The 11,915-nt window shown below is 41.4% G+C and overlaps 1 protein-coding gene across 4 annotated transcripts in view; it reads right to left on the bottom strand.

The window, feature by feature from the left end:
• The window catches only part of rundc3b (RUN domain containing 3b), a 104,022-nt gene that overhangs the window by 23,313 nt on the left and 68,794 nt on the right, over nucleotides 1-11,915 (bottom strand). For all 4 annotated transcript variants that reach the window (XM_061955797.1, XM_061955804.1, XM_061955802.1 and 1 more), the window contains exon 8: nucleotides 1,502-1,659. In XM_061955797.1, the coding sequence (XP_061811781.1) occupies nucleotides 1,502-1,659 (158 nt within the window). The remainder of the gene's footprint in view (nucleotides 1-1,501; nucleotides 1,660-11,915) is intronic.

The following is an 11,915-nucleotide window of genomic DNA, read 5'->3' as shown; positions in this document are numbered from 1 at the left end:
CTTTTATAATTGTAAAGGACAATGTTTTATCAACTGATTGCAATAATGTAAATTTGTTTTAACTATTAAATGAACCAAAAATATGACTTATTTTATCTTTGTGAAAATATTGGACACAGTGTGTTGTCAAGCTTATGAGATGCGATGCAAGTGTAAGCCACTGTTCATTTTTTTTATTTTTATAAATGTCTAATGATAATGTCAATGATGGGTTTTTATCACTGCTATGTTGAAATTGTAACTAATATTGATACTGTTGTTGATAATATTCATTTTTGTTTCACTACTTTTGGTTTGTTCTGTGTCGTGTTTGTGTCTCCTCTCAATTGCTCTGTTTATTGCAGGTCTGAGTGTTGCTGGGTCGGGTTTGGTTCTGGAATTGGATTGCATTGTTATGGTATTGCTGTGATTGATTAATAATAAATTTTTTTTTTTTTTTTAATTAAAAATAAATAAAAAATAAATCAATTTTTTAAAAATGAGAATCGATTCTGAATCGCACAACGTGAGAATCGCGATTCGAATTCGAATCGATTTTTTCCCACACCCCTAATATATATATATATATATATATATATATATATATATATATATATATACACACACACACACACATATATATATGTATATATATATTTTTTAAACTTGGGACTTCCCACATGCCCGGCCGGATTTTGGACGCTGGCGGGCCGTATCCGGCCGGCGGGTCGTAGTTTGGGGACCCATGGTCTAAAAGCTGACTTCCTGTTCAGTGAAAATTAAGCTTCAAAAAGCAGAATTAGGCTGACTCTACCATAGCAACTAACAAAATGCACCTTTTTTTAAGTAAGTACGTAAGCTTGATTATCATTTTAGTCAATACATGTGATTATAGCACAGCAGCTCTGTTAGATAAGATTATAAAACATAATAACCATGTAAACAAAAAAAATTCACAAATGAAGGAACAGCATGTAAACAAGCTTAAAAAAATTAACTCCTTTATCATAGCCCATTCTTCTTGTGTCTCTGGACAAAGTCAAGGTGGATAATTTCAGTTTTGGTTATGGTTTGTTAAGCAATTATGTCTGTCAGTCAGTCAGCATGAGGGGCGTCGACATTAACAGGTTCCACTCGACCAACAGCTAATATTTTCTCATTCCCTTTTATGCTTCAACTTTTGGAGAAAAAGTTAAAAACATTCATAGTCATAAATCCACTTTGGGTGTAAAATAATTATTCTGAAAGATTGAGTGGACTAACTTGCACACATCATATGACGTTACCAACTTACCAATGACTTTTTTACATTTAATCACAGTGGTGATGGTACTCTTCAGATGCAACACGTGCTGAAGTATTCATTAAAGGGATTAATTGGCCCACAAGGAATAATTTGAGAATAAGAGAAAGAAGACTTTCCACAAATTAGATATTTTGCATGTAACCATGTGACCTCAAGTCCCCTCACCGTGTCCGAAATGGCACACGCCACCTAGTTACCATGCCAACCACAACTCACAGTTGGTCCTGCAGTTCCAAAATGATGAACTCTAGTTGTTCTTTCTCCAGCAAGTGTGACAGGTGTGTGTCCACCAGGCTCTGCTGAAGCGCTTTGTGATGCGTTGTGGCCTCGGCCAGCTGAGCCTCACGCAGACGAACCAGCTCTTCAAGGTAAGACTGACGACAAATAGATAAAAGCAAAACATTGTTATTCATCATTCATATATATAGTTTAAGAATAAATATTGAGTTAGATATAACTTGTCATTTTTCAAGAATAAGAATGTAGACTTTTTTTTTTTCAATCTTTTTATGAAAAAGAAAACAGCAACATTACAAGAATTTCAATTTTGAAAAAAAAAAACTTGTAATACTATACAGTATTAGTTGTAATTTGCACTGATTAAACTTTAATTTTAAAGTTTCTATTTTATAAAAATGCCAGATAAACGCATATTGAGGGTCTGCTGGGAACGTCTGGCAGAGTTCCTCGTCAGTGAGAGTTTTCATTCCTTCCTCCGGAAGAACTTTAAACATGTTACGAGGGAGGCGCTGGACAATGAGTCCGTGGACCATGTTCCATGCATTTGGGAACCCTTGGATTCCGCCAGGGCTGCGCTTTGTCACCAATGCTGTTTATAACTTTTATGGACAGAAGTTTTAGGCACAGTCATGGCGTTGAGGGTAGGGATGTCCGATAATGGCTTTTTGCCGATATCCGATATTCTGATATTGTCCAACTCTTAATGACCGATACCGATATCAACCGATACCGATATATACAGTCGTGGAATTAACACATTATTATGCCTAAATTGGACAACCAGGTATGGTGAAGATAAGGTAATTAAAAAACAAACAAACATAAAATAAGATAAATAAATTAAAAACATTTTCTTGAATAAAAAAGAAAGTAAAACAATATAAAAACAGTTACATAGAAACTAGTAATTAATGAAAATGAGTAAATTAACTGTTAAAGGTTAGTACTATTAGTGGCCCAGCAGCACGCACAATCATGTGTGCTTACGGACTGTATCCCTTGCAGACTGTATTGATATATATTGATATATAATGTAGCAACCAAAATATTAATAACAGAAAGAAACAAGCCTTTTGTGTGAATGAGTGTATGGGGGAGGGAGGTTTTTTGGGTTGGTATACTAATTGTAGTGTATATTGTGTTTTTATGTTGATTTAATAAAAAATAAAAAATAAAAAAAGAATAAAAACGATACCGATAATTTCCGATATTACATTTTAAAGCATTTATCGGCCTGCCGATAATATCGGCAGGCCGATATTATTGGACATCTCTAGTTAAGGGGATACGGTTTGGTGGCTGCAGGATTAGGTCTCTGCTTTTTGCGGATGATGTGTTCCTGCTGGCTGTTTCTGGCCAGGAACTTCAGCTTTCACTGGATCCGTTCTCAGCTGAGTGGGAAGCAACTGGGATGAAAATCAGCACTTTGGGGTCTTGTTCATGAGTGAGGGAAGAGTGGATCATGAGATTGACAGGCTTCTGTGACGTCTGCAGTAATGTGGACCCTGCATTAGTTTGTCGTGGTGAAAAAGAAGCTTATTGTACGATCTACGTCCCTATCCTCACCTTTGGCGGAAAGGACAAGATCACGGATACAAGCGGCTGAAATGAGTTTCCTCTGTCAGGTGAGAAGCTCTGTCATTTGGGAGGAGCTCAACGTAAGGCTGCTGCTTCCCCACATCAAGAGGAGCCGTATGAGGTGGTTCGGGCATCTGGTACGAATGTCCCCTTAACGCCTCCCTGGGGAGGTGTTTTGGGCAGGTCCGACTGGTAGGAGACCACTGGGAAGACCCAGGACACGTGGAGAGACTGTCTCCCAGATGGCCTGGGAATGCCTCGGGATCCCCTGGGAATGCCTCAGGATCCCCTGGAAGAGCTGGACAAAGTAGGTGGGGAGAGGGAAGTCTGGGCTTCTCTGCCTAGGTTGCTGCCCCCACAACCTGACTTCAAGCGACCCTAATGAGAGTTAACAGAATAAAAGATGGTTGGGGGAAAAAAAATTGTAACCTCACAAGATGAAAAAATAAATAAATACAAATTTTGCAACTGTAAACTTGGTACTTTATATATACATATATACATACATATACTGTATGTATGCATATAAATATTCATGTATAGAAAATGGATGGTAAGGGATGGATATAAATATATATATATTCATTTTTAAATATTAGGGGTGCAACAATGTCGGTCCGGTACGTACCTCGGTTTAGAGGTCACGGTTCGGTTCATTTTCGGTACAGTAAAAAACAAAAATATATATATACATTTTTTGGTTATTTATTTACCAAATTTGTAAACAATGGCTTTATCCTTTTAACATTGGGAACACTATAATAATTCTGCCCCAAAATAGAAATAGCTCTGTGTGTGATGGATGTGAGCCACCATTAGGCTGATCAGTGCAACAGCAGGCAGTCATGAATGCTAAGCATAACAATAACATACATTTTACATACATTGCCAGGGTTAATGTGGTCAACATATGTCAAATAAAAACTAAATAAGGCTCAGAATGGTTTCTTAACAAAACCTTTCTACATATAAAGTGCTTTTTTTGATTGATTGATTGAGACTTTTATTAGTAGATTGCACAGTACAGTACATATTCCGTACAATTGACCACTAAATGGTAACACCCCAATACAAACCCCGTTTCCATATGAGTTGGGAAATTGTGTTAGATGTAAATATAAACGGAATACAATGATTTGCAAATCATTTTCAACCCATATTCAGTTGAATATGCTACAAAGACAACATATTTGATGTTCAAACTGATAAACATTTTTTTTTTTGCAAATAATCATTAACTTTAAAATTTGATGCCAGCAACACGTGACAAAGAAGTTGGGAAAGGTGGCAATAAATACTGATAAAGTTGACGAATGCTCATCAAACACTTATTTGGAACATCCGACAGGTGAACAGGCAAATTGGGAACAGGTGGGTGCCATGATTGGGTATAAAAGTAGATTCCATGAAATGCTCAGTCATTCACAAACAAGGATGGGGCGAGGGTCACCACTTTGTCAACAAATGCATGAGCAAATTGTTAAACAGTTTAAGAAAAACCTTTCTCAACCAGCTATTGCAAGGAATTTAGAAATTTCACCATCTACGGTCCGTAATATCATTAAAGGGTTCAGCGAATTTGGAGAAATCACTGCACGTAAGCAGCTAAGCCCGTGACCTTTGATACCTCAGGCTGTACTGCATCAACAAGCGACATCAGTGTGTAAAATATATCACCACATGTGTTCAGGAACACTTCAGAAACCCACTGTCAGTAACAACAGTTGGTCGCTACATCTGTAAGTGCAAGTTAAAACTCTCCTATGCAAGGCGAAAACCGTTTATCAACCACACCCAGAAACGCCGTCGGCTTTGCTGGGCCTGAGCTCATCTAAGATGGACTGATACAAAGTGGAAAAGTGTTCTGTGGTCTGACGAGTCCACATTTCAAATTGTTTTTGGAAACTGTGGACGTCGTGTCCTTCGAACCAAAGAGGAAAATAATTATCCGGATTGTTGAAAAGCCAGCATCTGTGATGGTATGGGGGTGTATTAGTGCCCACGACATGGGTAACTTACACATCTGTGAAGGCGCCATTAATGCTGAAAGGTACATACATGTTTTGGAGCAACATATGTTGCCATCCAAGGAACATTACCATGGACGCCCCTGCTTATTTCAGCAAGACAATGCCAAGACACGTGTTACATCAACCTGGCTTCATAGTAATAAAAGAGTGTGGGTACTAGACTGGCCTGCCTGTAGTCCAGACCTGTCTCCCATTGGAAATGTGTGGCGCATTATGAAGCCTAAAATACCACAACGGAGACCCCCGGACTGTTGAACAACTTAAGCTGTACATCAAGCAAGAATGGGAAAGAATTCCACCTGAGAAGCTTAAAAAATGTGTCTCCTCAGTTCCCAAACGTTTACTGAGTGTTGTTAAAAGGAAAGGCCATGTAACACAGTGGTGAACATGCCCTTTCTCAACTACTTTGGCACGTGTTGCAGCCAGTAAATTCTAAGTTAATTATTACTTGCAAAAAAAAAAAAAGTTTATGAGTTTGAACATCAAATATCTTGTCTTTGTAGTGCATTCAAACGAATATGGGTTAAAAATGATATGCAAATCATTGTATTCCGTTTATATTTACATCTAACACAATTTCACAACTAATATGGAAACGGGGTTTGTAAATTGTTCAACTTGTTTAAGTCGGGGTCCATGTTAATCAACATTAAATTGCCTCAAGTTGTTGCTTAGATTAAATAAAATGACAAAACTTTTCTTCTGCATACAAAAAGTGCAACATTAAACAGTTTCAAGTCAACTCAGCCTCATATTAACTTTTCTTTTCCCCGCCCAAGTCTTTAACCCTGGTGACTTTCACTCAATCTTCACGTTTTTTGCCAGAAAAATCAGTTTATCCACATTGTCTGCAGAAAGAGCAGACCTGCTTGCAGTTACAATGTCTCCAGCTGTGGAAAATACCCTTTCACTGGGCACGGAGGTAGCAGGTATGGCGAGGTAGTGCCTGGCTAACTTGGCAGTAAGAGGATATATGGGCTCATTGTTCATCCACCATAGAGGTGGGTCAAAATCTAGTTTTTATTGCAATATGGTCTTAAATCTGCTGCTATAAAAACACCAACGGCATTTGTTATTGCTTTAGCCCTGTCTCACCCGCCTAGGAGAGGCTGCTTGAATGCGGTGTTTGCACGACGCCCGTCTTTCTCTTTGTTGAAGCGATGTTCACTTGGGGGTGGTGCTGCTTCAAATGGGTTAGCATGTTTGATGTGTTGGCAGAAGCATACCCTACTGCTGCTGAACAATGTCGGCAAACCGCTTTCGTTTTGTCCGCCTCTCGTCCTCCATTGTTGTATCGCACCGCGAAGCCGAAGTGTTGCCAAACGGGAGATCTTAACGAGGCAAGAGGGTCTTCCAGCTCGCTTTTACATGTTGTTGTAGCCTAGGCTGACCATATTCTGAAATCCCAAAAAGAGGACACAAATATGCGTGCCAAGGTGGGCAGCACGCCACGGCCAGGACTAGGTGAAAATTTGCCAATGATACTCGACCTTGCTTTATAAATAATATGTTTATTTAAATGAAGCATTTTTCTCCTCTGTTGACAGCAGTGTTGGCGCTTGGAATTTTCCAAATGGGGTCCCACAGTAAATATTTGGGGTCCCACTTTTTTGTAAGCGTTTTGAAAAAAAATTAATAACGTATGCATTATCCTGTTATATCTGTTTTGGAAAAAGGTTGTCATAAATGTTACTTAATTCATTAAAAAAATTAAAAATAAAATAAAATAAATGTGTATACACATGTAAATGTCTTCAGTTATAAACATTCATTCACTTTTTTCTTTCCTTCATGGATCTAAACTTTACCACTGCTGGTAGTTTTTTCTATGTTTTTATTTAATAAGTTGTAGGTGTATTTATTTCAGTATAAAAGTGTAAAAAGTGTTTTGCTTCGGTCATGAAATGATGATAATGGTGTGCCAGGGCATACATACATTTTATATTTAACGCTTAAATATCTGGAGTCTACATTAACTTCAGATCTATTCCTCATTTCAAAATGTTTTAGTTTTTTTTATGTTGTTTTTTTGTTTGTTTGTTTTCCGCCCTTTTTTGTCAAACAAAACTATGTTTTTAATGGCAAACACACAAAACATGCAAAATATTCCACCAAAAATATTTTTCTAAGTGGAATATTTAATGTGAAGTAATCGGAACCTTGGATAGGTCCATCCATCCATCCATCCATCCATCTTCTTCCGTTTATCCGAGGTCGGGTCGCGGGGGTAGCAGCCTAAGCAGGGAAGCCCAGACTTCCCTCTCCCCAGCCACTTCGTCCAGCTCTTCCCGGGGGATCCCGAGGCGTTCCCAGGCCAGCCGGGAGACATAGTCTTCCCAACGTGTCCTGGGTCTTCCCCGTGGCCTCCTACCGGTCGGACGTGCCCTAAACACCTCCCGAGGGAGGCGATCGGGTGGCATCCTGACCAGATGCCCGAACCACCTCATCTGGCTCCTCTCGATGTGGAGGAGCAGCGGCTTTACTTTGAGCTCCCCGCGGATGACAGAGCTTCTCACCCTATCTCTAAGGGAGAGCCCTGCCACCCGGCGGAGGAAACTCATTTCGGCCGCTTGTACCCGTGATCTTGTCCTTTCAGTCATAACCCAAAGCTCATGACCATAGGTGAGGATGGGAACGTAGATCGACCGGTAAATTGAGAGCTTTGCCTTCCGGCTCAGCTCCTTCTTCACCACAACGGATCGATACAGCGTCCGCATTACTGAAGATGCCGCACCGATCCTCCTGTCGATCTCACGATCCACTCTTCCCTCACTCGTGAACAAGACTCCTAGGTACTTGAACTCCTCCACTTGGGGCAGGGTCTCCTCCCCAACCCGGAGATGGAACTCCACCCTTTTCCGGGCGAGAACCATTGACCCGGACTTGGAGGTGCCGATTCCCATCCCAGTCGCTTCACACTCGGCTGCGAACCGATCCAGCGAGAGCTGAAGATCCTGGCCAGATGAAGCCATCAGGACCACATCATCTGCAAAAAGCAGAGACCTAATCCTGCAGCCACCAAACCGGATCCCCTCAACGCCTTGACTGCGCCTAGAATTCTGTCCATAAAAGTTATGAACAGAATCGGTGACAAAGGGCAGCCTTGGCGGAGTCCAACCCTCACTGGAAAAGTGTCCGACTTACTGCCGGCAATGCGGACCAAGCTCTGACACTGATCATACAGGGAGCGGACCGCCAAAATCAGACAGTCCGATACCCCATACTCTCTGAGCACTCCCCACAGGACTTCCCGAGGGACACGGTCGAATGCCTTCTCCAAGTCCACAAAGCACATGTAGACTGGTTGGGCAAACTCCCATGCACCCTCAAGGACCCTGCCGAGAGTATAGAGCTGGTCCACAGTTCCACGACCAGCACGAAAACCACACTGTTCCTCCTGAATCCGAGGTTCGACTATCCGGCGTAGCCTCCTCTCCAGTACACCTGAATAGACCTTACCGGGAAGGCTGAGGAGTGTGATCCTTCGATAGTTAGAACACACCCTCCGGTTCCCCTTCTTAAAGAGAGGAACCACCACCCCGGTCTGCCAATCCAGAGGTACCGCCCCCGATGTCCACGCGATGCTGCAGAGTCTTGTCAACCAAGACAGCCCCACAGCATCCAGAGCCTTAAGGAACTCCGGGCGGATCTCATCCACCCCCGGGGCCTTGCCACCGAGGAGCTTTTTAACTACCTCAGCAACCTCAGCCCCAGAAATAGAAGAGCCCACCACAGATTCCCCAGGCACTGCTTCCTCATAGGAAGACATGTTGGTGGGATTGAGGAGGTCTTCGAAGTATTCTCTCCACCGATCCACAACATCCGCAGTCGAGGTCAGCAGAACACCATCCTCACCATACACGGTGTTGATAGTGCACTGCTTCCCCTTCCTGAGGCGGCGGATGGTGGTCCAGAATCCCCGAACTCCTCCCATGTCCGAGTTTTTGTCTCCGCAACCGCTAAAGCCGCACACCCCTTGGCCTGTCGGTACCTGTCCGCTGTCTCAGGAGTCCTATGAGCCAAAAGAACCCGATAGGACTCCTTCTTCAGCTTGACGGCACCAACTACCTTGCGGCCTCAGCTACAATCAGCTGCTTCGACAATAGAGGCGCGGAACATGGTCCATAATAGGATAGGTCAATAATTCATAATAACATTGATTTTGATTCAATATTATGTTTTGAGCAATGACAGTTTGAAAGAAAAAAAAAAGCTTTGTTTTATTAGTCAACATTGCAACTTTTTCTAAATTACATTTCACCTTTAAGCTTCTTTATTTCACTTTTGTTATGTTTTTGTTTATTTTAATAGTATTTTTAGAATGTGCCGTGGGCCTTTAAAACATTAGCTGTGGGCCGCAAATGGCGCATGGGCGTTTATCATAACTCTCGCTCTCTGCTGTTGACTGAGGAGTCAACAGCCTGTTTTCACGTCCGCTTTCCCACGATATAAACAGCGTACCTGCCCAATCACGTTGTAACATCTACGGTTTTTAGAGAGTGCAGTGCACAACTGCGCACACAACAAGGAGACAAAGCAGAAGAACGAGGAAAATACAGCTATGGCGACGCCGACGACGAGTAAGATAAAGAAATACGCTTGTAAGTTCCAAAATGAATGGAACGAACGGATATACTCACTCAAGAACGGTCAGCGAATCACAAGGTGGCGGAAGCGCAGCACCGGTCACAGCCCAGTATTATGGGCCACCTCGCTAAATGGAAACCCGAGGGTGTAACTTATGCCTAGACAAAGATGGCTATGCTGATAGCAGGAAGCAACATCCCGTTCTCATTTGCGGATGTCTTCAACAAATCCGTGAAGGATATGTTCCCGGATTCAGAGATCATTCGCCAGTACGCAAATGGCAGAACAAAGGCTACTCAAATAGTGAAAGGTAAGTGTTGTTTTTTTTAGTAAGCATCAAGCTGTGCTTCTGGCTGCAAAGCATTGCACTTTCAAGTACAACAATGAGTAGAATTGTTATGTGTAAATAAATGAACACTGAAATTCAAGTATTTATTTTATTTCTGTATATATATATATATATATATATATAGTAAAATAAATATATATATATATATATATATATATATATATAGCTAGAATTCACTGAAAGTCAAGTATTTCTTATATATATATATATATATATATATATATATATATATATATATATGTCTTAATAAGGTTATCCAAAAAATAGTGCTCGATACCGTAGTAGAGCGCAATATATGTATGTGTGGGAAAAAAAATCACAAGACTATTTCATCTCTACAGGCCTGCTTCATGAGGGGGGGTACCCTCAATCATCAGGAGATTTTAATGGGAGCATTCGCATACCATGGTTTATATAGGGCACAGAGTGGGTGGGTACAGGCTGGCCTAGGGGCGTGGTGATTGGCTCATGTGTTACCTAGGAGGTGTTTCCGTCTATGGCGGCATGTTGTTACAATTTTGCTGCGCTTGTTGAGGGATGACAGGTCTGGACGGTAAATAATAAACAGTTTCTCTTTCAAGCATAGGTTGCATCTTTTATTACCACTATTGTAAGGTGTGCTGGATGCAAGAATTTGCCATGTTATTGAATATTCAACATTATTGTCTTTGAGGTCCCAAATGTGTTTGCTGAGTTCTGTGGTATTTCGCAGGTTTTTGTTCCTGAAAGAAGCCTTGTGATTGTTCCATCTGGTTTTGAATTCTCCCTCGGTTAATCCTACATATGTGTCGGATGTGTTAATGTCCTTGCGTATTACCTTAGATTGGTAGACAACTGATGTTTGTAAGCACCCCCCGTTGAGGGGGCAATCAGGTTTCTTTCGACAGTTACATCCTTTGTTGGTATTGGAGTCGCTCTGTCTGGGGGTCGACGGCTCATTTGCAATTGTTTTGTTGTGGTTTGAGATGATTTGTCGTATATTGTTCATGCAGCTGTAGCTCAATTTAATGTTGTTCTTGTTGAATACTTTTCTTAGGGTGTTGTCTTTGGGAAAGTGTTTGTCAATCAGATTGAGGAATTTGTGTCCAATGTTCGTTGAGACGTTTTTGCTGTATGGGGGGTTGTACCAGATGATGTCGTTCCGTTTTCTGTTCTTTTTTTGGCTGGTTTCCTGGCGTGGGTTCATAGGTGAGGGTGAAATTGTATCCGCTTTCATCAAGGGCTTTTTGGTACGGGGGGGTTGTTTGGTCAAATTCAGCTTTGCTAGATGACAGCATCGATAGCCTTTTATTGATTCCGGTAGGTATTCTTTTCGTGGTGGTGGGTGGGTGGTTGCTGTCATGGTGCACGTATTGGAGTGTTGTGTTGGGTTTCGTGAATGGTTGGTAGCTGTTATTTCTCAGGTTGACTAAATCTGAAATAGGAAAAATCAGCAAAATAATCCTGGACAGAGTCAACACAAAAATCAAGGACAAAACACCACTCAACCAATGGAGAAATACAGCAGCAGTAATCAAATGGTTCAACAACATCCAAGACAAACAACAGCACAACTTTATCTCCTTTGATATCGAGGAATTTTACCCTTCCATCACGCAAGACCTACTGACTCAAGCACTAGACTTCGCCTCAGACTACGACTCAATCACAGGCAACGAAAGAAACATCATCATCCACGCAAAAAACTCCATTCTCATCCACAACCGTACACCATGGCAAAAAAAGAACAATGCAACATTTGGGAAGTTTTGACGGAGCAGAAACGTGTGAACTCGTTGGGAGTTTCCTCCTCTCCCAGCTTGCTAGCCTCAATCTGAACCTTGGTATTTACCGTGATGACGGACTG

The sequence above is a fragment of the Nerophis lumbriciformis genome, linkage group LG04, assembly GCF_033978685.3.
Source record: "Nerophis lumbriciformis linkage group LG04, RoL_Nlum_v2.1, whole genome shotgun sequence".
NCBI classification, from domain to species: domain Eukaryota; kingdom Metazoa; phylum Chordata; class Actinopteri; order Syngnathiformes; family Syngnathidae; genus Nerophis; species Nerophis lumbriciformis.
Note: the sequence above shows the minus strand (reverse complement) of the source record. Positions and strands in the feature narration are given on the sequence as shown.